Here is a 25,066-nt window from a genome sequence, read left to right on the forward strand (position 1 = left end):
GGGCTGCTGAGGGGTTGTAAAGGGCATTAAAGGCTGTAAAGGATATTAAAAAGCCAACAAAGGCGCAGGCCTGGCTCGCCACAGCGACCCCCTAAAATAGTGGGGGGGGCTTTGGCATCCCGTTCCTGGTGGGATTAAGCCCGGAATCGGTGCCCGTCCTGCGCATCCCCCGGTGACCGGCCGGGTCGAGGGGTTCGCTCCCCAAATCAGGCTGCGGCGATGAGCCGGGGTGGGGGGAGGGATACACAGCTCTGGGGGGGTGCCCGCGGGCTCCCACGATGCTCTAACCATTTTTTTTTCTCCTTTCTTTTGCGGACAGGCCATGAACTTGGTAAGTTGAGCTTGTGTTTGCGATGCCTTTCGTTTCCCCGTGGCCTTTCCGCCCCCTCCCACGGAGGGGCTGAACCCTCCGTGTCCCCCGGGGGAGCGGGGACACCTTCTGCACCCGACAGCTCCTGCCCGGGGGCCATTTGCAAGCTTAAAGCATTAATTACCATGGGTGTATTTTGGTGGTGGGGGGGGGCATCCCGGTCCCTTGGCCAGGGTGCACGGCCGGCTCCGTGCTTTGCAAAACCTGCCGGGCACACTCAGATTGGAAATGGGGGGTGTGTGGGTGTGGGGGTGTGTGTGTGTGGGTGTGTGTGTGTCTCCATCTGCCTGTGTAACCTCTGTGTCCCCTCTGTCCCATGTGTCCCCCCCCCACCTCCCAGGACCAGGTCTCGAAGGATAAGGCTCTGCAGAGCATGGCTTCCATGTCCTCCGCGCAGATCGTGTCGGCCAGCGTCCTGCAGAACAAGCTCAGCCCCCCCCCTCCTCTTCCTCAGGCCGTCTTCTCTGCTGCCCCCAGGGTGAGGACGGCCCCCCCGTAGGCGACACCCCGGGGTGGGGGACACGGATCCCCATGTGTACTGCACAGGGGGCAGGGGGGGGGGATGTTCGATGGCCCTTGGTTGTGGTGGCAATGCAAGGGGGGGGGGGCTTTGGGGGCTCCCTGTGGTTTGCAGCAGGTTGGGAGGGGAATTTGGGGGGGGGGGGGGGGCGTATCAGAAGCCGCTGACTCTTCCTTGTGCTGTTCCCTCAGTTTTGGAGTGGGCCTATCCCAGGACAGCCTGGACCCTCTCAGGAGTAAGTAGGAGCCCCCTCCTGTGCCGGCCAGGACCCCCCCTTCCCTTGGCAAGGGGCTGGGGCGACCCGGGCTTCGTTAACCTAACGATGCTCTTTGTTTTCCAGCATTAAACCGTTTGCACAACCAGCTTACCCCATCCAGCCACCCATGCCTCCATCACTAGCCAGTAAGTGCTGTCCTTGGCTCCCCCCCCCCCGGCACCCCCCCGCACCCCTCTCCCATGCCACCCTCCCACCCGCAGTGTCACCCACCCGCGGTCCCCTCCCCAGCCCAGCCGGGGCAAAAACCGGAATTTAAACCCAGCCAAAAGCCCCACAGGACCCCCCCTGCTCCCGGCTGTGTCCCACCCCCCAACCCAGTCCCTTTCCACCTGGGATGGGGACTGGCACATCCCATGTTTTGGACACCCGGTGGGAAAACCCCCACCATGCTGGGAGACAGGGGAGAGGGGGGGATGCGGTGGGGACAGCAGCGCCATGGCGGTGCAGGGGGGGGGGGGTCGTCCCAGCTCACGGCTGGCCCCCACACACACTCTGTGCCCCCATCACCTCCAGGTTACGAGCCCTTGGCTCCGCTCCCGCCAGCCGCCTCGGCCGTGCCCGTCTGGCAGGACCGCACCATCGCCTCCGCCAAGCTCCGGCTCCTCGAGTACTCCGCCTTCATGGAGGTGCCGCGGGACGCCGAAACGGTAACGGTCCCCTCCGCGTCCCCCCCCCTACCCGCGGTGGGACGGTGCCCGTCCCGGCGCTTGGTGGCATCTTGCTTTCATCTGACCTCTCGTTTTGATTTCCCCGCCCCGGTCCTTACAGTACAGCAAACACCTCTTCGTGCACATCGGGCAGACGAACCCCTCGTACAGCGACCCGCTGCTGGAGGCCGTGGACATCCGCCAGATCTACGACAAGTTCCCCGAGAAGAAAGGTGGCCTCAAGGAGCTCTATGAGCGTGGGCCCCAGAACTCCTTCTTCCTCGTCAAATTTTGGGTACGGTGCTGGGAGGGGGGAGGATGGGGAGGGTTGTCCTCAAGCCGCGGGCTCATCACAGGTTGGGCCCTGTGGGAGCATCCTGAGCAGCTCCATAAATGTCCCCTGTCGCCATTGAGAGCTGGGTGTGATGGCACCTAACGGGACCCTCTCCCCACTCTCATCTCTCCAGGCGGATCTGAACAGCACGATCCAGGACGGGCCGGGGACTTTCTACGGTGTCAGCAGCCAGTACAGCAGCGCAGAGAACATGACCATCACTGTCTCCACCAAGGTGTGCTCCTTCGGGAAGCAGGTCGTGGAGAAGGTGGAGGTGAGTCCCGCGCCCCACTGCATCGGGAAGGGGTGGGAGCTGGGTCTGCTGCAGGTCTCGGGATGGAGAAAGCCCCAGGGCTGGGTGTCGGACACGTGGGTGGGGTGGAGGGGACATCTCCACCACGTCCCAGTTGGCCACCCCGCCCCATGCCCGTGGCCGCCAGGGTGTTCGGGCTCCCCTGGGGCGGCTGCTCACTCGGCTGTCCCCCGCAGACGGAGTACGCGCGGCTGGAGAACGGCCGGTTCGTCTACCGCATCCACCGCTCCCCCATGTGCGAGTACATGATCAACTTCATCCACAAACTCAAGCACCTCCCGGAGAAGTACATGATGAACAGCGTCCTGGAGAATTTCACCATCCTGCAGGTACCTCCCCTCCTTTCCCAGGGAGCGTTTCCCACCGGGAGCACGGTGCCCACGCTTCCATTGACCCGCCGAGCTCTGCCCGGCCCCGGGGCACCCCGGCTTGGCAGTGCCTGAGCCCACGCAACCATCCCCCCCCCCCAAAAAAAAAACGTGTAGCAGATTTTTAGTGGTGCAATTGAATTGGCTGTGCCTGAGCCCGTAAAATGCTCCCAAAATCGGGAAGCCTATTTTTGGTGGTGCAAATAAAGTGGCCGTGCCCGAGCCCACGCAACCCCCTGAATAAATGGGGAGCGGATTTTTGGTGGCGCAAATAAATTGCACAGTGCCTGAGCCTGTGCAACCCCCGAAAAAAAACAGGTAGCGGATTTTTGGTGATGTGATGAAAGCGCCTGTGCCTGAGCCCATGCAGCTCCCTGAATTACAGGGAGCGAATCTTAATGGGGCAAATGCAGCGCCTGTGCCTGAGCCCGTTCAACTCCCCCAAATAACGGGTAGCAAATTTTTGGTGGTGCCCTTAAATTGCACAGCGCCTGAGCCCGCGCAACCCCTGAAAAAAGCGGGTAGCAGATTTTTGGCGGTGCAAATAAAGTGGCTGTGCCTGAACCCGTAAAATGCCCCCGCAAAATCGGGAAGCCTGTTTGTGGTGGTGCAAATAAAAGTGGCCGTGCCTGAGCCCACGCAACCCCCCGAATAATGGATAGCGGGTTTTTGGTGGCGCAATTAAATTGCACAGTGCCTGAGCCTGTGCAACCCCCAAAAAAACAGGTAGCGGATTTTTGTTGGTGCAAATAAAGTGACTGTGCCTGAGTCCATGCAGCTCCCTGAATTACAGGGGGCGAATCCCGACGGTGCAAATACAGCGCCTGTGCCTGAGCCCGTGAAACCCCCCTGAATAACGGGTAGCAAATTCTTGTGGGTGCAAATAAAGTGACTGTGCCTGAGTCCATGTGTCCCCTCCAAAACCGGGTAGCGGATTTTTGGTGATGTGATGAAAGCGCCTGCGCCCGAGTCCCTGCAGCTCCCTGAATTACAGGGGGCGAATCCCGACGGTGCAAATAGCAGCGCCTGTGCCTGAGCCCGTGAAACCCCCCCCCCTCCCCTGAATAATCGATAGGAAATTTTTGGTGGTGCAAGCCGAGTGCCTGTGCCAGAACTCGTGCAGCACCCAATCCCCTGGGCAAGAAAAAGGGGTAGAAAATTTTTCTTGGTGCAATTAAAAGGTTGGCGATTTAAATGCCTGTGCCCGCGTCTCCCTCCTGACGCCCGCTCTGCTCCGCTCTGCTCTGCCGCAGGTTGTTACCAACAGGGATACCCAGGAAACCTTGCTCTGCATAGCCTTCGTCTTCGAGGTCTCCACCAGCGAGCACGGCGCCCAGCACCACGTCTACAAGTTGGTCAAGGACTAGGGGCCCTCGGGGACAGGGTGGGGGCAGCGGGGAGGGAGAGGGGGGTGGGCCGTGCCGAAAAGCCACCCGTGCCGGTTGCCTCGTGAGAAGTCATTTGGAGAGAGGAGGAGGAGGAAGAGGAGAAGGAGGAGGAGGAAGAAAAACAATAGCCAAAAAAGACTGACTTGCGATCGCAGATGTTTTCCACTTAGGAACAGTTTCTTTTTTTTTTTTTTTTTTTTTTTTTTTTGTAAAATAAATTAAAAAAAAAAAAAAAGAAAAAGAAGAATGGGAAAGGAAGCGTAGGGAAAAAGGAAAACCCGCGTCCGGCGCTGGATGGGGATAAACCGGCCCTCGGTGTCGCCGATGAAGGCCGGGAGCCCGCCGTGCCACCGCCAGCAGCGGGATGTCGGAGCGGAGGACGACCCCCTCCTTTTGCCCCCCCCAGCCCTCGCTGGGATGGAGTCGCAATCCCGAGAGGAGGGAGCGCGGATGGGCTGGAGGATGTGGCGTCGCGCCAGGTCTGGTCCGAAAGCGGTTGGCGTGGCAGCGGCCGCGGCGTCGGTACTGCCCGGCGGTGGCAGGGATGCGGGGATGGAGGTGGCACGGCAGGAGCAGGGCAGGGTGGCAGAGGGGGGGATGCTGCCACCTCCCTGGGGACCCGCACCCGGGATGCTTCTTCTCCATTCCCGGCCGGGGCACCCGGAGCTGGCAGCACTGAAGGCAGGAGGGCATCCACGATGCAAACCAATTTTTTTATGGCTCATTTTTTTTTTTTTCCCCCCTTATTTTTTAATAATATTAAAGTGCTTTTTAATACTTTTTAAAAAGACACCATGCTTGTCATCAGGATTGTGCTCCTCTCTGGTGGCCGGGACCTGCTCCTCTCCCACCCTCCCCGTGCCAGTGACCGCAGGAGGTGACGCAGCTGTTTGCTGGGGGGGCGACGCGGGGAGCTGGCGTGTGTAGGGGGGCCGTGGGGGTGTCTCCGTCTCCCTGGGGCCGCTGCAGACCAGAGGCTGGTTTTTACGCGCCAGCGGGACCCCCCTGAGCTCTGCGTGTGCTTTCAGGGATTGCACTTTTGGGGTGGCCCAGGCTGAATTCCCCCCCCGCCCCCCCGCTGTGGTCGCTTGCCGAGGACTCATGAGGAGAGTGCAGCGAGGGCGGATTTGCCTGATTTACTTTGCATATGTACATTTTCCGTCTTTTTTTTTTTTTTTTTTCACCTTTTTCGCCTTTTTTTTTTTCTGCGTTGACTGCTCTGGTTTCAGCCGCTCCAGCAGCTCCCTGTATCCCATGGGAAGCGGCCGGGGAAGCAGCTGGCGCAGGGAGAAGCACGTCGGGCAATGCAAGGCCAGGCTGGCTACCAGCGGGCAGAGCTGGGGACAGAGAGGGGACAGAGAGGGGACGGGAGGGACAGCAGGACAGGGGACCGGGTCTGCTTGGAGGTATTTTTGTGGCTGAAGCCCAAAAGAAGCCGTGGCAGCGGGCCGGGTCCCGAGGCCGTGCCTGGGGACAGCATCCCCAGGGCGCGGGAGGGACGCAGAGGGACAGAGGTGGGGGTTTGTGACGGTGGCACGGAGCAGGGTGGCAGGGGGGGGGACACAAGGAGTCTGAGAGGGACAGGTCTGGCCGGGTTTCTCGTGCCGGCGGAGGAGCGAAGGCAGCGGGAGGTGCAGAGCCAGGTGCGGCGGGTCAGGAGCGGGGTTCGAGGGGTGATGGAGCCCGGAATGCGGTGCGGGGGGGGACGGACAGGGGGGAGGTTTAGGCTCGATGCTGCCGGGTGCGGAGGAGCAGGAGCAGCCCCAGAGCTCAGGAAAGGGCCACGGCTGCCATCGCGATGCCACGTGTCCCGCCAGGCATGGGGACTTCGACCTCTCGTTGCCGGGAAAAGTCACCCATCCCCGGGGGACAGGGCAGAGCCCCCCCCCAGCCCCGCGCCCGGGCGAGGACTCGGAGGCGAGCCAGGCGGGGAACGAGAGAGCAAAAAATCCAGGGAAAGACACCGGCATCCCATCCCAGGGCTGTGCCGGGGCTGCCGGGCCGAATTCTCATATGTAGCATGTTTATTTGTTGTTTTCGTGGTTCTTTTTTCTTTTTTTTTTTTTTTTCTTTTTCTTTTTTCTCCTTCCTTCTATTTCACTCGCTCATCTAAAACTCTGGGAATGAAAAAAAACTCAAAAAGTTCCCCACCGTAACACACAGGGGTGCCCCCCCTACATTCCCCCCCCCCCCCCGCCCCCCAACTCCCGGCCCCCCCGGGGCACGAAGCTCTTCGTTAACTGGACCGGTTTATGCCTCCATCCCTGCATCCCTCCATCCCCCCACGCACACGGTGCCCCCCCCCCCCGCAACGGCCCCCGCCGGGGTTTAGCCACGATCCCAGAGACACTTTCTCAACCCCCTCCCCCCCCCCCCAGCCCCTCTGTTCTCCTCCAGTGTATTTATGAATTTCACATGAAGTACTGTTTTATTTTTTTAAAGACTTTGTAAAGCTTTACCAGGGTTACAATCACCATTTTTAGAGCTGTGTCTGTCCACAATGTTAAAAATCCATTTTTTTTTTTATGTATTATATTTTGTGTATTTTTTTTTTTTAATCCAGCTGTGATGGGTTGTATCATATATTTGTTGTGTTTACTGTATCTGTCCAACTTCAAAGAGAGGAGACTGTGGAGCTCCGAGAAAACTACGGTCTGCTGAAAAAAACAAACAAACAAACAAACAAAAAAACATTAAAATTATTTGTTCATGGGTTGGCTCAAGTGGTTCTGAAGCTTGTTTTTTTTTTTTTTATTTTTATTTCTTGTGGTTTTTCTTCGACAGACAGGATTATAGGGCTGCTACAGCCCCCCGCTCGGCTGGGGATGGCTTCTCCCGGGACGCCAGCTCTGGGCATTGGGATGCCACATCCAGCAGTATTTTGGAGTGGTTTGCGTCCCCGGTGATGGGTTTGTTTGGGAAAGGTGACCGCTGGCTTAGCCCACCCCACGGCAAACGCTTCCCCGCAGCACCGCTGCGTTCAGGGACGCATATTTTAGGGGGTGGAATCCTCGCCCACGCTGGCACCAGGTGACGGAGGGCTGACTCTGTCCCACCGGTAAGAAACACCCATCAAAGCCTTGCAGGCAGCGCTTTGGCTACTCAATACACCCCGGAACCAAGGGCCCCAGGTGACATTTTTTACCACCAACCACTTTGCCCCTTTCTGCAAGCCAAAACGTGGTTATTTAGGTGCCCGTTCCCATCGCCGCGAGGGCAGAGCCTGGCACCCCGGCCGATCTCCGATGCCATTGGGGCTGGTGGTTTTGCACATCCCAAACGCCTCTAGACTTCATCACTGATATCCGAACCCTCCTACCACTGCTACACACGCGCCAGCCCAGCAAACCCCTGTCCTGCTGCTGTCCCTTCAGGCTTGGGTCCCCAAAGGAGGTGGGGGGACCCGGAGCCCTGTTCCTCCTGCTGCCACCCCCTCCCCTGCTCTGTGCCAGCAGTGGGGGGGGTCCTGCATGGCATTAAGGCATCCCAGAGACTTATTTGTAACGAGGTTCCCTGTGGAGCATAATCCAGCCTGGGTCACAGGCTGGGAAAGGCACCAAAACACACGTGATGGATCCAAAAAGAGTCCCCGACAGCACAGTCAGGCTCGGTGCCATCCCATGGGTACCAGCCCTCGCTGGGGACACCGGTGCCCCGGTGTGGGACATGTATGCGATGCTGGGCTGTGAAGGAGGAGAGCTGGCCCCAATATTGGGTAGGACCTGCTCCCTCCAAGAAAGGGGAAGCAGCGGGAGCGGAGGGGGCAACAGCCACGGGACCTATGGGATGCTCCTAAGGTGACGTGGGACTCAGGGGCTAACGGGAGAGGATGGCCCAGGAGGAGTGGGATGTCAGGGGGGATCCCACAGGCCTCCGAGGAGATGGAGGGAGGGGGCCTGTATAGGCAGGTCATGAGACCCCCCCCCTGCAGTGCTGCCTCCAGCGCTGGGGCACCAACAGCAGAAGGACACGGAGCTGTTGGAGCGGGGCCGGAGGAGGCCCCGGAGCTGCTGGGAGGGCTGGAGCCCCTCTGCTGTGGGGACAGGCTGAGAGAGCTGGGGGGGTTCAGCCTGGAGAAGAGAAGGCTCCGGGGAGACCTTCCAGCCCCTTCCAGTCCCTAAAGGGGCTCCAGGAAAGCTGGGGAGGGACTCAGGATCAGGGAGGGGAGCCATGGGATGAGGGGGAAGGGTTTTACACTGAAAGAGGGGGGATTGAGATGAGATCTCAGGGAGAATGTCTTTGCTGTGAGCCCCTGGCCCAGGTTGCCCAGAGAAGCTGTGGCTGCCCCATCCCTGGAGGGGTTCAAGGCCAGGTTGGACGGGGCTTGGAGCAACCTGGGCTGGCGGGAGGTGTCCCTGCCCAGGGCAGGGGGTGGCACTGGCTGGGCTTTAAGGTCCCTTCCAGCTCTGTAACCATTCTGTAATGACGGGCTGCTTTGGGAAGGCGCAGCGCAGGGCAGGACCCTGCACACCCCCCTGCCAGGCAGCGCGGGGGGGGAAAGGACGGGACACAACAACCCCAGGGGAAGAGCTGTGCGAACCCACCCTTACCCCTGATGAGGGCACCCCCCGTGTCCCTCCCCAGTGTCCCCCGCCCCACCTCCCGCCGCACCCCATCCCCATTCCCCCCCCGACCCGCCCCGGCCCCGCCGCGCACCGCCTCCCGGGGCCGGCCCTCCCCGGTCCCTTCCCTTCCCCTTCCCCTTCCCCTTCCCCTTCCGCGCCGCTGCCTGCCGGGACGCGTAGTTCCCGCGGCTCCGCGCCGCTCCAGGTCCGCTCCGCTCCGCGCCCCGCTCCGCTCCGCGCTCCCGTCCCGGTTCCGCCTGTTGCTCCGCGCTCCCCCCTCCCGCGCTCCGCCTGTTGCTGCGCGCTCCCGTCCCCGTCTCCGCCTGTTGCTCCGCTCTCCCGTCCCGTCTCCGCCTGTTGCTCCCGCCGGGCTCCGGTCCCGCGGGGAGCCGGGGGTGTGTGTGTGTGGAGGGGGGGTGCGGGGGGGTGGGGTGCGAAGCGCGGCCGGGGGTGGGGGGAGCGATCCCGGGGGGGCTCAGCCCCGGTAGGAGACGCCGGTATTAGCAGGGCGCAGGGATGAGCTGCTCGGTAATCCTGGGGGGGGCCGGCACAGCCCGGCCGCCTGTTCCCGGCTGCCTGTTCCCAGCTGCCTGTACCCCGCTGCCTGCGCTCGCTGCCTGCACTCGCTGCCTGTACTTGGCCGCCTGTACTCTGATGCCTGCACCCCGCTGCCGGCACTTGCTGCCTGCACCCCACTGCCTGTGCTCTGCTGCCTGTACTTGGCTGCCTGCACCCCACTGCCGGTACTCTGCTGCCTGCACCCCACTGCCTGCACTGGCTGCCTGTACTCTGCTGCCTGTACTCTGCTGCCTGTACCTGGCTGCCTGCACCCCACTGCCTGTACTCGGCTGCCTGTACTCAGCCACCTGTACCCAGCTCCCTGTACCCTGCTGCCTGCACCCCACTGCCTGTACTTGGCTGCCTGTACCCAGCTGCCCACCCCCAGCTGCCCTTACCCCACTGCCTGCACCCTGCTGCCTTTACATCGCTGCCTGCCCCCAGCTGCCTGTACTCCGCCGCCTGTACCGCACTGCTGGCCCCCGGCATCCCGGAGCCCCGCATTTGCTCTTTGCCCTTTCCAAACTGTCCCGTGTCCCCGGGAGAGGCTGTGGGGAGCCGGGGGCTTGGTAAACAGCGCCGGGGCTGCCGCGGGAGCTGCTGGGTGCTGCGGGGTGTGGGGTCTTCCACGGTATCCCTGGGCTTCCCAAGTGGGGAGGCAGGTGGTGGGGTGTCCCATGCCCGTGCCTCGCAGCGTCACTTTGAACCCCGGGTTTAAAGTCCATCCAGGAACAAAACTCGCTGACAGACAAGGGGTTTGAGCCTTGTATCCCATCCCTGCCCCACCCGCGGGATAGAGGGGTCACCCGTGTGGTTCGGGTACGTGGGTCCCTGTTTTGGGGCAAGTTGGGGTTGGGGATGGGCCGCGCAGGAGCACCCCGAGCGCTCCTCCCTCCCGGACTTTGCCTCGGCTCGGCCCCTGCGCTGTGGCACCCTGGCTCTGCCCCGCGCCCTGCGCCGGCCCCCCAGGGCTGTCACACCAACCCGCTCCCCGCAGGACCCCCTTCTGCCCGCCATTCCCCTCCGGCCCCGGCGAAGCCCTGGTGAGCGATGGAGGGAGAGCCCACCCTGCAGCTCCGCGTCTTTGACCTCAACTGCTGGTGAGTCCGGAGTCCGCCGCGGCCGCGCCGGGCTGCACGGGTGGGGACAGGGACCCCTGCACCGGGAGAGGGGTCCCACCTTTGCGTCACCTTCCCGTCCCCTTCTTTTCGGGGTCGCATCGTTCTCCCAGCTCCAGGTCATGAGGTGTTCGGCTGAGCAGTGCCCCCCATCCCCTCTGCGCCTGCCCCCTCCCTCCCCCCCAAGAAAAGGGTCCCCCATTCGCACCCCAACCGGCTGTTTCGATTTTGCAGGCAGGAAAAGCTGTCCCCAAACAGCACCTCCCTCTTGTCCCCGTGTCCCCACATGGCCTTTTTCCCCTCCTCTCCCATCTCCCCGAGTCTGCATCCTGCCCATACCAGTACCGGAGCCCTGTCTCCCTTGTTTTGGGTCCTGACATGCCCCGACAGCCCCCAGTCACCCCGTCCCCTGCCCCCCCCAAGCTGTGACATCCTACCTCTCTCCGGCAGGGCCATCCGCTACCTGAGCAAGCGGCGGCAGGAGCGCGTCCAGCTCATCGGGGACACGCTGCGCCGGGAGGGCTTTGACCTGGTGCTTCTGCAGGAGGTGAGGGCAGCCCGTGAGCTGAGTGTGTGCGTTAGCCCGTGAGCCGTGAGACGAGTGTGCCCGTTCTCAGCCCCTGAGACGAGCGTGTGCGTTCTCAGCCTGTGAGACGAGCATGCCCATTCTCAGCCCGTGAGACGAGCGTGTGCGTTCTCAGCCCATGAGACGAGCGTGACCGTTCTCAGCCTGTGAGCTGAGTGTGTGCGTCCTCAGGCCGTGAGACGAGCATGCCTGTTCTCAGCCCGAGCCGTGAGACGAGTGTGCCCGTTCTCAGCCCCTGAGACGAGCGTGTGCGTTCTCAGCCCGTGAGACGAGCATGCCCGTTCTCAGCCCATGAGCCGAGCGTGTGCATTCTCAGCCCGTGAGCCGTGAGACGAGTGTGCCTGTTCTCAGCCCATGAGATGAGTGTGCCTGTTCTCAGCCCCTCCCACTGTTCTCCAGGTGTGGAGCGAGCAGGACTACAGCGACCTGAAAGTGAAGCTGGGAGGCTGCTACCCCTTCTCCCATTATTTCCGCAGGTGAGAGGGGCTGGGCAGCCCCCCCACCCCCGGGGCTGTCCACGGGGCTGTGGCAGGGCTGTGCCACCTCCTCGGTGTTTGCCACGTGGAGAGACCAGTGCGGGTGCTGTAGGTCACCATGGGAGACCCCATCCCTGGAGAGCGGGATGCTCACGGGAGCACACTGGGGTCCAGGCATCCAGGGAGCCCCTTGGCTCAGGGCTGAGGGGGGAGACAGAGGAGCCGGGGGGGGCCCACGCTTCCTCACCGTGCTTTTCCCCTCCCGCAGCGGGGTGATCGGCAGCGGCCTCTGTGTCTTCTCCCGGTTCCCCATCCTGGACACCCTCCTCTACCAGTACTCGCTGAACGGGTACCCCTACATGGTGAGCGGAGCGGGGGGACACGCGGCGCCATGGGGCCCAGCCCCACGGAGCCTCGCCGACCCCAACCCGCTCCCCTTCCCCTCCGGCAGCTCCAGCACGGGGACTGGTTCTGCGGCAAGTCCGTCGGCCTCGTCATCATTAAGATCTCGGGGATCGTCTTCAACGTCTACGTCACCCACGTGAGCACTCCGGGGAAGGACCTGGCGTGGCAGGGGGACGATGGGGAGGGAGGGGACGAGTGGCCGTACCCCTCCTTCGCTGTCCCCTTGCTTTAACCGCTGCTCTGCACCGTCTCTCCTGGGACGACGCACTGATTTAATGAAATATTGCTCTGAGGGGGGCAGGGACCCACAACCTGGCTGCGCGGTGGGGTGAGCATCATCCCGGGCTGGCCCCAGGGGGATGGGGTGAAGACAGGGGTCAGCCAGACCCCAAAGGGACCGCCTGGCGGGGGCTGGGTGGGTTTGCAGGGAGTCAAGGGGCAGGGCAGGTGCCAGCATGGGGGTGCTGGCATCACGGCCACTTTTCCCCCCCTCTTCTTGCCAGCTGCATGCCGAGTACTGCCGGGAGAAGGACGCCTACCTGCCCCACCGCCTGGTGCAGGCCTGGGAGCTGGCGCAGTTCATCCGGTGAGCAGCCGTGGGGCATCCCACGGGGTCCCCCCCCTGCTGCGGGTCCCAAGGACATGTGCGGCCACCCCCACCCCTGGGGCTTGCGCTGCAGAGAGCTCCCAGTTGCACCAGTCCCAGCCAGGAGTAAGGCTGAGGAGCGCTGGCGGGGGGGTCCCAGTGATCCCAGTCCGGCGCCGGGCAGGGTGGGGAAGGGGGTTAGCCGTCCCCATCCCCGCAGACACACCTCGAAAGCAGCCGACGTGGTGGTGCTGGGGGGGGACCTGAACATGCACCCCGAAGACGTGGGCATCCGGCTGCTGCGCGGCTGGACGGGGCTGCGGGACGCCTTCGCCGAGGCCACGCGCTTTGAGGTGAGCGGCCGGGGGGTGAGTGGGGTCCCGGGGTACACACAGAGCCGCCCCCCGCCGACCCCAACCCGGGCGCTTGCTCGCAGGGCTGCGAGGACGGCTGCACCCTCGTCCCCAACAACTGCTTCACCGTCAATTCAGAGCTGCTGCCCTTCCCGCTGGGCATCCGCATCGACTACATCCTCTACAAGGTAACGGGGGGGCCCTCGGCCACCGGCTGCGGGTGGCAGGGGGCGTGAGGCATTGGTGTGACACCCCCCCGCCTCCCCGTCCCCTCAACCAGGCCGTCTCCAGCTTCACGGTGAAGTGCGAAGAGCTGAAGACCACCACGGGGACAGCCCCGGGCACGGACATCCCCTTCTCGGACCACGAAGCCGTGATGGCGACGCTGCACATCCGGCGGCAGGGACAGGCTGCGGGTGACACCCTCGCCACAGCTGGTACGGGGGGGGGTGTGTGCGCGCGTGGGGAATGCTGCCGGCGTCCCCCGTGTGCCAACTGGTGGAGTTGGGTGGAGGTTTTGGGGATGTCTCCCCTTGCTTAGAGCATCCCTTGGGGTGCTGCTTGCGGAGGGCTGCCCGGCCAGGGCGGAGCGGTGGGGATGGGGAGGAAAAGGGGTGCAAGGAGGGGGAGGGGGGTGCCACCCCGCTGAGGTGCCCCTGTCCTCCCGCAGAGCCGACGCTGGCCGACGTGGTGACGGAGGCGCGGACGGAGGTGGGCGTGGGGCTGCGGGCAGCGCGGCGGCAGCGTTACTCCGCGGGCAGGATGGCCGTGCTGGCCCTGCTGCTGCTGCTGCTGCAGGCGGCGGCCGTGCTGGGCGCGCTGGCGGGGCTGGCGGCCGAGCAGCCCTTCCCCAAGCTCTCCTTCTCCCTGCTGGCCTTCTTCGCCCTCGGCGTCCTCCTCCTCGCCACCGGCCTCCACCTCTTCCACACCATGGAGGTGAAGATGCTGCAGGGCACGGAGGAGCAGATGCGGATGGCCCTGCGGGCGCTGCAGGAGCGTCCCAGCGACGGCTGAGCTGAGGCCGTGGGTGTCCCACGTTGGCATCCACGTTGTCCCCGTTGTCGTCCCCCCGCCCCTGCCCCAGCCCCATCCTTCATCCTTTCAGTCCCTTTTTCTAGTCGACTTCTAGTTTTAGGTGAGCAGCGCTGCGGCCGGCTCGGTAGCGCAGGTTTGACGCTCTCTGTCTGAAATTAAGATTTTTGGGGCAGATTCATTGCATTGGCCCCCATGGGAACCACGGCAAGGGGCGGATTTTAATTGCTATTTTTTAATACACCCGTTCTACCTGGAACAAACCCGCCAGCGTGGCCGGGAGGCTCAAGAGGCTCAGCCTCCCCTTGCCCGGGGTGGCCTCGGGGGCTCCTGCTGAAAGCTGGCGACTGCTCCAGCGACCGGATTTGACTCGGATGGAAAATAAAGGCGTTATTTTAGCCCTTGTCGCCGGGTCGGGGAGACTTTATTCGAAGGGAAGCGGGGGGTTGCAGCAGGATAGTGGGGCTGGTACAAATGAAGGGTGGGCAGGAGTGTTTGGGGAGGCGCTGAAGGAAGCGGCAGCAGGAGCCCGTGCCCGGGACCCCCCCCCATGCCCCACACGGCTGGGGCTGCCATATGCACCGTTCGGCCGCGGAGGCCGCCCCGTGGCAAGCAGGGACCCCAGAAAGGTCTGAGAAGTCCGTGCAAAGGCCAGTTGGGCATTGCCAAGCAGGGGAAAACCCAAAGGGGCAAGGAGGACACGGCCGCTGGCATCCCTTGTCCTTGGTGTCACACAGCACCGGCCCTGGGCACGATCCCCACGGGGACCTGCTGGTCAAAAAGCCCCTTCCCCAGCCCTGGGGCCTTGCAGGGGGGTTCTGACCCTGGCTTCCTGCAGTGGCCGGGGACAACGTGGACGTGGCACCCAAAAGCAGTGATGGAGAGCGGTGGGATCAGCCCAGTCTGTCTGTCACTGACCCGACTCGTAGAGCCAGATGTCCCTGGCTGGGATGGATGTCCCTGGAAGAGATGGATGTCCCAGGCTGGGATGGATGTCCTGCATTAGGATGGATGTCCCAGGCTGCAATGGTTGTCCTGTGTTACGACGGGTGTCCTCAGCTGGGATGGATGTCCCAGGCTAGGATGGACGTTCCCAGCTGGGAAGGACGTCCGGGTTGGCTTCCAGGGGCTACTCCTGACATTGCCCCTCCACATTTGGCATCTCCACTGTGACCCGCCTGTGGTGGCCACAGTCATGTCCTTGCTGTTGGGAGCGAAGCCCTTTGCTGCCCGGTGGCGGCTGGGCAGCCATGGAGCATCTCTCCTGCCTGTGCTGAGGCAGCCAGCAGCGCAGCTCCAGCACAAAGGGCTCTGCTGGACAAAACGCTTTCGATGCCCTGACCAAGCCTCCGGGCAGCGTCCCCTTGAAGGGGTGATGGCTGTGGGACCTCCAGATCTGGTGGAGATCCCACTCCCCTGTGGGGGCTTCTTCCTCCTGTAGCAAGCCGCGGGCAGAGCCGCCGCAGTCCCCGTGTTCTGTAGCCCCCTGCAAATCTTGTTTTCAAGCAAGCACAAGGCAAAGGCAGTCCAGGCAAGCGCGGGGACGCCCTCTCTGCACCCCAAAGCTGGGGTACTCCTCGGTGTCTCCCCACATGGGCATTCACCAGCGGGTCCGGCCCCTCCACGGCAGGCTTTGGCAAGCGGGGACCTGGATTCGCCGCCGCAGCTCCCTGCGGGCAGCTCAGGCATCGCCACCTTCAGAAGCAGCTCAGGGTGATGCTCTGCTGGGGTGGGGACCACTCGTTGTCCCCCCCACCCCCGGGGAGGAACCGGTGGGTCCTGGGGCCGCGGGGCTCAGGCCTGCAGCTCGCTGAGCCGCTTCTCCTCCTGGATGTGGATGAGGACGTTGCGCTTGTTCACCACCTCCACCAGCTGCGCCAGGATCTCCTGCTCGGCCACGCGATCCTCGGGCGTCTTCAGGGATTCTGCAGGAGCAGGGGGCTGGAGCAGGACTGGGGGGGGGGGGGCACAGCCCCAGCACCGCTCCCCCCACCACACACAGGGACCCCCCCACTCCCCACGCATGTGTTGGCACTCACCCTCCATGTTCATGTAGAACCGGAGCCTGTGGTCCAGCTGCCACTGCTGCTCCTCCAGCTTCAGCTCCTGCACCCTGCGGGGAGGGAAGGCGGGGGGTGCTGGGCTCGGGGGGGGCTGGGGTGAGCTGAGCCCCCCCCGCACACACCCCCGGGGAGCATCCCCCCAAGCCTTACGCAATCATGAGGTCGGACTCCTCGGACATCAGGCTGTTCTTCTTCTGGACCAGGTACAGCAGCTGGTTCATCCACTGCGTCTTCTGGTCGGCCGGGGTGCCTGCGGGGCAGCGGAGGTGGGGGTGTGAGCAGGGGGCACAGACCCCCCCCCCTTCCCCCAGCCACGGGGGTCACAGTGGCCCATCCACCTTGGTCTTACCGTCCTCATCCCGGAGTAACTTCTCCAGCTTGATACCCTGCTGCTCCAGCTCCCGGAACGTCACCTCAATCTCCTCCAGCCGCCTCTGGATGGTCTGTAAGGGAAGGGCAGCGCTTGCCCACGGGCCGGCACCTCCTGGGCATGTGGCCACCGGCAGCGGGATGGAGGGGACAGGGGACGGCGCTGGGCTGGGGACCCTGCTCTCCCCCGTGGGGCTACCTGGGCTTTGCAGAACCGGTTCATCTGGGCTTCCCTGGCCCGGCGGGTCAGCGTGCGCTTCCAGGTGGGGTATTTCTCCTCTTCCCCCAGGTCCAGGCACTGCGAAGGGATGGTGGCACGGGCCGGGGGTCAGTCCCTGCGCCGGGCACCTCCGGTCCCAGCCGCCGCGGCAGAGCCGGAGCCGATGCCTCGGTGAGAGGAGATGCTGGCAAGACCCCCAGCCACCACCCCGGGAAAGCACTCACCAGCTCTGCCATGATGCTGGTGTCTGCGCCTTCCTCCTCTTCCTCCTCCTCTTCTTCCTCACTGTCACTCTCCTCCAAAGCTGCCCCAAGAAAAGGGCCATTTGGGGCCTGTGCCTCAACAAGCAAGACGTGGAGCACGGCAGGGTGCCAGGGGGACCCACAGCCCTGCTCGGCTGGAGACTCCAGCTTGCAGCCACCTACCTTCCTCCATGGCCGTTTCCTCCTCCTCCTCCTCCTCCTCCCAGGCACCTTGTTTCTGCCACAGGGCAGGGAGGACCTCGGGTGCCGCTTGGAGCCGCAGACGAGCCGGCTTCGGCGGTGGCTCGAGCTCCGCTTCACCAGTGAGATTCAGCGTGGACAGCTTGAGCTTCTCCAGGGGCGTAAGGACGATCTTCCTCCTGCCCCCGCTCTCCTCACCCTCCTCTGCCAGCCCTCGGGGCTCTGGTTCAGCACCCTCCTCCTCCTCTGCATCCCCTCCAGGCTGTGTAGGCAGCTCCTGCTCCTCCATGTCAGTGCACTCCTCCATGACACCATGCTCTTCTATGTCACCATGCTCCTCCATGTCACCGTGTTCCTTCATGTCACCATGCTCTTCTATGTCACCACGCTCCTCCATGTCACCATCTTCCTTCATGTCACCACCATCCACAGCATCCTCCGCTACCCCAGGCTCTCCCTCCGGCCGTGGGGCTGCTAGTGGGGGCTGCAGGGGACCGGGTGGCCCCTCCAGGGGGGACACACATGGGCTCCCAGCGTCCACGGGTGGGTGGCCAGCAGTGGCACCCTAGAGCAGAACCAGCAGCAGAGGGGTGATGCAGCGCGGGGCCATGCCCGAGCATCCCCCTCCGCCTTCTGCCTTGCCCCCCATCATCTATGGGGATTCACGGTGACTTACCCCATGGGGCAGCGCCGGGAGCTCGTCCTGGGGCAGGTCCATGCCGGGGGGACTGGGGTAGTGAAGCGAGCAGTAAAAATGACCTGGGCCAGGGTGGGGGGAGGAAACCTGTGTGATGACCTGCAAGGTGGAGAAGCCTTGCCCCTCGAGCATCCCCTCGCCCCAAAACCAGCCTCACCGTCCTCCTCGTCGAAGGCGTAGTCGCCCAGGCGCAGGGTGGCCCCGCAGCGCCGGCACTGGAAGCAGCCGCGGTGGAAGAAGCGTCCCTCGGCGCTGGCTCGCTCCAGGATGTAGACGCGGCGGCCGCAGAAGTAGCAGGCGTCGCTGCTCTCCCCGCGGGCGGGTGGCTGCGGCGGGGGGAGAGGACAGGTTGGGGTGGCAGCGGGGTGCTGGCACCCACCCTGCTCCGAGGCTTTGCCAGCAGCCCGGGGAGGGGGGGGGGTTGGAGGGGGTTTAGCCCCTCTTGCAGAGGTGGGTCCGGGTGCCCGGGAACGGGGTTGCTGGCACCAGCGAGGGAGCGGCAAGTCTTGGCTCCGGAAAACCAGTTGGGTCAGGAAACAGGCAGGGAGGAGCCGGGAGCCCGTGGGCGTTCGCTTGCGCAGCCCCGGTCCCAGCCCTTGGCTCGGCCCCACCAGCCGCCGCTGCCCCCCAAGCGCCCCCCCATGCCCAGAGCTAGACACCCCCCCCCCCCCCCCCCCATGGTGACGTGAGGACCGACCTGCCCTGGGTCCGTCGTGGCCGTTGGCGGCGGCTCGTGGGCACCGTCCGGAGTGTCTCCGTCCAGCCCCGTGTCCAGCTACGAGCAACCCGAGGGGAGGGTCAGCGCCCTGCTCCCCCCACCCGGGGATGGCTGCACCCCCACGGAGCATCCCCCAGGGAACCCGGGGCAGACCCACCTCGGCGTCCCTGCGGGTCCTCTTGGCCTCAGCATCCTTCTGGGCACTATCCTGCAAACGCAAACGGGGTGGCTAGGATGGGGGGGACACATGGTTTTGGGGTATCACGAGGGTCTGAGTGGGGGTCGCTCACCTGGGCACGTTTGTGTGTCAGGTTCCGGCTCTTCTGCAGCTTGCTGAGGAAGAGGATGGCCCCTCGTGTGCCGTGGGGAGACAGCGGCTTCTTCCTGACCTCCTCCGCCTCTGCGCAGAGGGGACACAGCCACGCTGGTGGGACCCTCCCTACAAAGCCGGGGGGGCACCCAGCCAGCCCCGGTGGGGCTCGGGGTAGGATAAACCTTCCCCCGCCCCCAAAATCTCGTACCTGGAGAGGTCTTGAAAGCTTCATAAAACTGGCTGAGGTAGGTGATGAGCCCCAGGCGGTCGGGTTCTGCCATGGTGGCCATCTCGGCGCTGGAGAGGACGGGCTGGATGCCCAGCTCCTGCTCCGCCACGTCCAGTATCATCTGGTGGGTCCGGATGGGATCCTGGAGGTCCATGGAGTTCAGGTCCCTGCGGGGAGACACGGGTGCCATCAGGGTGGGCTCCGCAGGGCGGGGGTGGTCCGGGGGGGCAGCAGGCACTCACACCAGGTCGGGGCGGAAGCGGTGGACGAGGGCGCAGAGGGCCAAGCCGCTGGTCCAGGAGCTGGTGAAGTCGGTCACCTCCACGCCGCGGAACCCGGCCGTGCTGGCCTGGCACCACCTCAGCAGCTCTTCGTAGGCGTCTCCGGAGACCGCTGGGGAGGCAGCGCACGTGTCCCCATCCCACGGAGGCAGGGGACAACCCCCCCCAGCCCACTCCCCCCTCCCATCATCAGTGCTTTAGCAGGGAAGGGGTCCCACAGGAGTGACATAAGACACCCCCCCCCCCGCCACGCAACCACCCCCCAGGGCTCAATAAATGGGCTGATAAAGCATCTGTCACGGCTGAGCATCAGTGCAGGCAAGAAGGAGGGGGACAACAAAGGCAGGTGGGGGGCTGTGTCCCCAGGGGGGCCACGGGCAGAGGGAACGGAAACCAGCGGTGCCACTGGGACGGAAACGTAGCCGCTGCTGGGAGGAGCACGGTGGCCAGCTGGATCCCGGCCAGGGCTCAAGAAAGAAGGATGGGGAGGAAAATCAGGGCAGGAGCGGCTCTGGCATGGGCTGCTGGGAGGAACGGGGGGTCCGGGCGCCGGGGGGGACGGGGCAGGACCGGCTGCTCCTACCGGTGCTGAGCTGGTTGCTGATCTTCCTCTTGTGGTCCACCTCCACCACACCCACGAGGTAGAGGTCCCGGACCTGCCGATGGGGACACATCGGTGGCAGGTCACCACCTGCCCAGAGCCAGCGCAGGGAGCTGACCCCGGCAAAGGAGACCCCCCGCCCCCGACCTCCCCAGGACCACCCGCATCTGCAACAGGCAATGCATTAAATGCCCTGGGGACCAACAGCTTCAGCCTCGCACCCTTTGGGGACAGGGGACGGAGCAAATCGGTGTCACCCTGACGCCTGGGGAGGCTGGGCTGGATGGCTGCCCCGCGGCAGGACCCGGGCCGGCTACCTGATTGGCTTTGATGGCCTGCAGGTTGATGTTGGGGTAGCGCGTGGCCGGGTCGATGCTGTACTGGCTGATGTTCTTGTGGGTGTTGTCCGGGGAGGTCTGCGAGAGGTGCTGGTAGATGCTCTCCCTTGGGTGCGAGGGACAGGGCTGGCCTCAGTGCCACCACCCCTGCCCCATCCAGGACTAGCTCGGCGGGACGAGGACACTCACCTCTCGGCCAGCACCTCCAGCGGGGGGGTCCCGGCTGCCCACCGCCGCACCATCCACGCCGCATCGAAGGCGGCGAGGAAACCCCTGGCCACGCCGGTGCCCAGCGGCCAGAAGGGCTGCGAAGGGAAAGGCAGAGAGAGATGGAGACGGAGCCGCGCGGCCGGTCGGGGCGGCTGGGAGGAGGCCGGGAGCTGCCGGGCTTGGCCGGGGATGAAAGCAGGGAGCGGCGGCGGGACGCGCAGGGAGCAGGGAGCCGGTACGGCTGCGTCTGGGGAGGAGCTGGGCTCCACCCTGAACCCACCCCACATCCCCAGTGGGGCTGGGGAAGGGGATAACCCCACCAAAGCATCCCGCTGCCGGGACTTGGGGAGCCTGCCCCCGGGGATGGGGTGCGCCAGGGCGAGAAGCGCTTAGGGAGGGGGAATATACTGCGACCGACACATCTCGCAGGGAGAGGGGAAACTGAGGCACGCGGTGGTGCTGCGAGCTGGCCCCTCACCTCCACCAAGCAGTCGCCCACCAGCCCGAGGAGCAGACGGGCCCCGTTGTGCTCCCGCACCAGCGCCGCGTTCTCCGAGCGCGTCATGCAGGTGAAGTCGAACATGTCGACGTCCGGCAGGTCCCGGTGGTTGAGGGCAAACTCCAGCTCGGGCAGGCGGTAGTTGGTGGAGAAATTGGCAGCTTCTTTGGCGTAGCTGAGGAGGGCGTCCCGGTTCACGTTCTCCGGGGACAGCAGGCTCTCGATGTCCGCTTTGTCCTGCGGGGATGGGGATGGGGTGAAGCTGGCCGGGATGCGGGAGGTGGTGTTTGTCGCCCCAGCCTGGGTGCAGCCAGCTCCGGGGTGAAGCCGTGCCACCAGGCTTGGGGCTGTGAGCCCCCCAGAAGGAGATTTTTCCCCTGGCACGGGACGCTGGCACAGTCAACGCTGTCGAAACCCCCACCAGCCCGGTGATTAGCACCCATGATCCGCATCCCACTCTCCAGGCTTTCGGCCGCCCATCCCTATGGGATGCCAGGGCGCGATCCTGCCCTCCTCACCTGCAGGATGACCCCCTTCTTGAGCAGGCTCTGCTTCTTGGCCGTCATGACGAAATAGTGAGTGTCGTCCTTGTAGTAGACGATGTTTTCCAGGTCGATGCCTGGCGATGGGGAAGGGGCTGAGCTGAGCCCCAGGGCAGAGCCGGGGCCACGGGGAGCCCCCGCGCTGGGCTCAGCCACCAAATGTCCCCCGCGACGGGGATGCATCCCATCACGCAGGGGACATCCCAGGGCTGAGCCTCCCATTGCACTGGCGGGGGGAGAGGGACACCACACACCGGGGGGCTGGGACCACCGACCTGTTTTGTTGTAGAGGTTTTGGAAGAACTTCTGGTTGTAGATTCGGGCCACGCCACTGATCTCGGCCACCTCCACCTCGGCCCGGCTGTGACGGTTGATGAAGTTGGTGGTGATGCCGATGGCCAGCTTCCCCCGCGTCTCCTTCCGCTTGAACCCTGCGGGACGGCAGAGGCGTGAGCCCCCATCCAACCCCCTCCCCCGAAACCAGTCCTGGGGGTGCAGGGACCCGCTGCTGTCACCTTCGGGGACAAATTTGCCGCCGCCGGCTGAGATGAGGACGTCGAACTCGTAGTGGCTGAGGGGAGAGGAGCCGGGCTGCAGCACAGCCCGCCAGCCGCCTGCGGGGAGAGGGACGGTCACGAGCGTGCTGGGTCTCAGCTGGGACCTGCTCCGGGGAGGCGGGGGGAGAGGTTTGCACCTCATCCTCTCCCCCCAGAAGGCATGCCCCGGGCTAGCAGAGGGACTGGGGGGCCCAGAGAGGCCACCTGCAGCCCTGTCCTTGTCCCTGGGGATGCCACCCACCCCGCAGTGATGCCTTACCCTGTCCGGCTGCCTTGCCCGCGGGGGGGACGAGGCCCTTGAACTGCACGTTGATGTGCACTTCCACCCCCAGGAGCAAAGCCACCTTCAGCAGGATCAGTTGGAGCTGCCGGATACCTGGGAGGGGAGAGGGGGCACTCAGGGATGCACCCCGCGGCCCCTGGGCTGCCCACGGCGGGGGGACCCTGGGGGCGCAGAGCTTGACCCCCCTCCACCCCCCAAAAAAACCCAACTCACTGATGTGGTCCAGCGTGCCGGTGCAGAAGCGCCCGTAAAACTTCTTGGCGCCCAGCGCCCGCAGGTCGTGGATGGTGAAGGGCCAGAGGTGCAGGACGTTGTTGCGGGAGAAGGAGTCCCGCTTCTCCAGCAGCACCACGCGGGCACCCAGCAGCGCCAGCTCGATGGCCGCCCGCAGCCCGCAGGGACCGGCCCCCACCACCAGGCACTGCGAAGGGGACGGGCGGCGTGAAGGGGACAGGCACCCCCCAGATCCTCCCCCCCCAGCCCCCAGCCCCGAACAGGGGTTTGGGGATGGGGTAAATCCCCAGAGAGCTCAGCACCACCGCAAGCAGCATCTCCCCCCTTCCCCAGGTCAGGATCCGGCCCCCCCCGCTGTTCCCATTTTCCCCTGGGGTGCAAGCACTGCTACTCCCTGCAATGGGGGGGCCTTGTGGGGTGCCCCCCGCCTCCCTGGCTGCCTGAACCTTGCCTTCACACGGGGCAATGGCAGCAATTAAAGCGCTCGGTGAGATAAGGCGCGCACGTCTGCCGGCTGCTGCAGCCCGGGAACCCGGAGATTTCACCAGCAACAGGATCAAAACTCGGGTCTGATCTCCTGCCAGCCCCTCACAGGGTGGGGGGACGATGGGGCACCAGCAGTGGGGACAAAAGCCATCAGCTCCGGGACAGAGGGACAGAAATAGGGTCCCCCAACCCCACGGGGACACACTCCAGTCCCCCAGAAGGGGCTCGGCCGGTCCCTCTGCCCCTTTGCAGCCCCTCCATGGGATGTCCCCAGTGAGGAGCAGCCGGGAGGAGGAAGGACACCGCTGGCTGGGTGGCACCGAGGTGGCATCACCCCGTGGCGAAGGGAGCGGTGCTAATTTGACACACTGTCCCATTAAACCCCATCAACCTCCCACCCGGCACATCCCGCGTCCTCCCTGGGGTCAGGGTCAGGATGCCCCAAGGGATGCCCTTCCCCCAGGGACAAGGACGCAGGGCGAGGAGGGACCCAAACCCCGTGGCCTGTGTCCCCGGTACCTTGGTGCTGGCACAGGCTGTGCCCTGGTCGTAGTCCTTGTGCCCGGCTTTCTTATCCAGCTTGCTCCACAGGGCCTTGGCACTCCAGTAGTTGAGGGCAGCTTTGAGGCCGTGGTAGAGCTGCAGCCCGCTGCCCTGCAGCCCCAGCTGCCGGCACAGCTCCCCGAAGCAGCCCAGCACCTCCCGGCACTCCCCGGCACGCAGGAACCTCTCGAAGATGGCATGGGCCGGGTTGCCCGGCTCCTCCACCGGCACGCTCATCCCGCTTCACCCGGCAGCCTGGCGAGGGGCGGCGGAGATAAGCGTGGGGGGTCCCAACCCCCCGGATCCCCATCCTCAAACCCATCCCGTACCAGACCTGGTGTCTCGGCGCGAGGTTTCCCAGCCAGGGGTGCCGCTGGGTGACGGTGCTGCCGAAATCGGGGTCCTTTCCGGCCAGAGCCTCCCCTGGGTGCTGCACCCAGCGAGCCACCGTGTCACCCGGCCGCGGTGACGTCAGGGGAGGGGACGGCTGCGGTGGCAGCAAGCAGCTTCCTCCATACGGTGTATACCTGCAGCAGCTGAGAGCAGAGCGTGGCGTTTTGGAGCGAAGATGCCGCGTCCTTCCTCTTCACCCTCTCGCAGGGGGAGGGGGGTCCCGGGGGCAGGAGGGAGCAGGGTGGGACCCATCCCGCCAGCCCGGCTTTTGCAACCCGACTGGAGTGACTTTTTCCCCCACCTCCGCCTCTGCCACCTCCAGCGCGGGGCGGAAGCAGATTAGCACAGAGGAAGCGCCCGTGGGGAAACCAAAAAAAGCCAAAACCACGGTACAAACAGCCCCGTCGTGCCAAAGAACCCGTGGGAGGAGGGGTGCAGCGCATCCCCTCCGCGGGCACCCCAAAACTCCCCTTCCCCTGGCATCTCCCGGGAGACCGGCACTCCTTGCATCTGCCTCCCGCTCCTGGCACCGTCCCCCCGGCACCGTCCCATGCCACCTTCCGTCTTGCCAAGCCCGAGCATGAAGCCCAAAGCTTTGCCCTTTCCAGCTGTTATTGCCAAGCCCCGAGGCTGGGAAAGCCTCCCCCAGCCCGGCACAGCAGCCGGCGGAGACTGGACGCTGCCAAGGAGGAACCGGTGGGAAGACTCGGGAAACCGGAGCGCTCCTACCTTTGAACCATCGCTCTTTGCCCTCTCGCCGCTCGGCATTACCGGCAGGCACGTGGCGGCACATCCCTGCAGCGGGACGCCGGAGGGGAAAGGATGCCGCGTCCGAGCCAAGCTGCCCTCGGTGGGGCGAGGGAAAGGAGGTGTTTAAGCCTGGGCTTCAATTTGGGCTGGAAAGCCGAAAATCTAGCTGGGTTTCAAGTTTGGTCTCGCTCCAGCAGCTTCCAGGCGCCTGCAGGCACTTTGCAAGGCCAAGCGGAGCCACGGAGGATGCAAAGCACTTCTGCAGGTCACCTTCCCTCCCCAGCACCACAGCCAGGAAATCCCGGTATTTTAACCTCATCCTTCCTGGGTAACACAAGGATAAAGCATCCAGCCAGGCTGGAGCGGGAGCTGGCACCCACCGGTCCCCAAAGAGGCGGCAA

General features: G+C 64.5%; 3 protein-coding genes across 11 annotated transcripts in view; 2 read left to right on the plus strand and 1 right to left on the minus strand.

Moving 5' to 3' along the window:
* TEAD3 (TEA domain transcription factor 3) overlaps positions 1-6,940 on the plus strand; it is a 29,022-nt gene extending 22,082 nt beyond the window's left edge. For 4 of the 6 annotated variants that reach the window (XM_074564363.1, XM_074564367.1, XM_074564366.1 and 1 more), the window contains 9 exons: positions 320-331; positions 711-848; positions 1,082-1,125; positions 1,231-1,292; positions 1,681-1,814; positions 1,936-2,109; positions 2,282-2,422; positions 2,638-2,790; positions 4,083-6,940. In XM_074564363.1, coding sequence (XP_074420464.1) covers positions 320-331; positions 711-848; positions 1,082-1,125; positions 1,231-1,292; positions 1,681-1,814; positions 1,936-2,109; positions 2,282-2,422; positions 2,638-2,790; positions 4,083-4,196 — 972 coding nt within the window. In that variant the 3' untranslated portion in view covers positions 4,197-6,940. The remainder of the gene's footprint in view (positions 1-319; positions 332-710; positions 849-1,081; positions 1,126-1,230; positions 1,293-1,680; positions 1,815-1,935; positions 2,110-2,281; positions 2,423-2,637; positions 2,791-4,082) is intronic. The other 2 variants (XM_074564364.1, XM_074564368.1) reach the window with 1 other exon arrangement.
* Positions 6,941-8,925: 1,985 nt separating this feature from the next.
* SMPD2 (sphingomyelin phosphodiesterase 2) lies at positions 8,926-14,302 on the plus strand. Of its 3 annotated transcripts, none has more exons than XM_074564204.1 (11): positions 8,926-8,987; positions 10,338-10,440; positions 10,909-11,005; positions 11,444-11,520; positions 11,789-11,882; positions 11,972-12,061; positions 12,429-12,511; positions 12,732-12,864; positions 12,948-13,052; positions 13,145-13,301; positions 13,535-14,302. In XM_074564204.1, exons 2-11 carry the CDS (start codon positions 10,391-10,393, stop codon positions 13,876-13,878), a joined length of 1,230 nt encoding a protein of 409 aa, XP_074420305.1. In that variant the 5' UTR covers positions 8,926-8,987; positions 10,338-10,390; the 3' UTR covers positions 13,879-14,302. The 3 variants fall into 3 exon arrangements, with proteins under 3 accessions (XP_074420305.1, XP_074420306.1, XP_074420307.1); XM_074564205.1 differs by having other exon boundaries at positions 8,949-9,177; XM_074564206.1 differs by lacking the exon at positions 8,926-8,987 and adding an exon at positions 10,094-10,159.
* Positions 14,295-23,990, minus strand: MICAL1 (microtubule associated monooxygenase, calponin and LIM domain containing 1). 2 transcript variants are annotated; one of them, XM_074564199.1, is made up of 25 exons: positions 23,857-23,990; positions 23,499-23,777; positions 22,473-22,680; positions 22,236-22,352; positions 21,935-22,033; positions 21,695-21,850; positions 21,396-21,496; positions 20,857-21,114; positions 20,358-20,473; positions 20,148-20,274; positions 19,813-19,885; positions 19,191-19,341; positions 18,928-19,115; positions 18,697-18,806; positions 18,564-18,614; positions 18,386-18,463; positions 17,846-18,014; positions 17,668-17,750; positions 16,974-17,556; positions 16,773-16,852; positions 16,528-16,626; positions 16,309-16,402; positions 16,110-16,209; positions 15,936-16,009; positions 14,295-15,821 (listed from the first exon to the last, which is right to left on the minus strand). In XM_074564199.1, the coding sequence occupies exons 2-25, from the start codon at positions 23,757-23,759 to the stop codon at positions 15,691-15,693; spliced, it is 3,507 nt and encodes a 1,168-aa protein (XP_074420300.1). In that variant the 5' UTR covers positions 23,760-23,777; positions 23,857-23,990; the 3' UTR covers positions 14,295-15,690. The 2 variants fall into 2 exon arrangements, with proteins under 2 accessions (XP_074420300.1, XP_074420302.1); XM_074564201.1 differs by having other exon boundaries at positions 23,852-23,969.
* Positions 23,991-25,066: the final 1,076 nt, after the last annotated feature.

Source organism: Larus michahellis, chromosome 21 (genome assembly GCF_964199755.1).
Source record: "Larus michahellis chromosome 21, bLarMic1.1, whole genome shotgun sequence".
NCBI lineage: Eukaryota > Metazoa > Chordata > Aves > Charadriiformes > Laridae > Larus > Larus michahellis.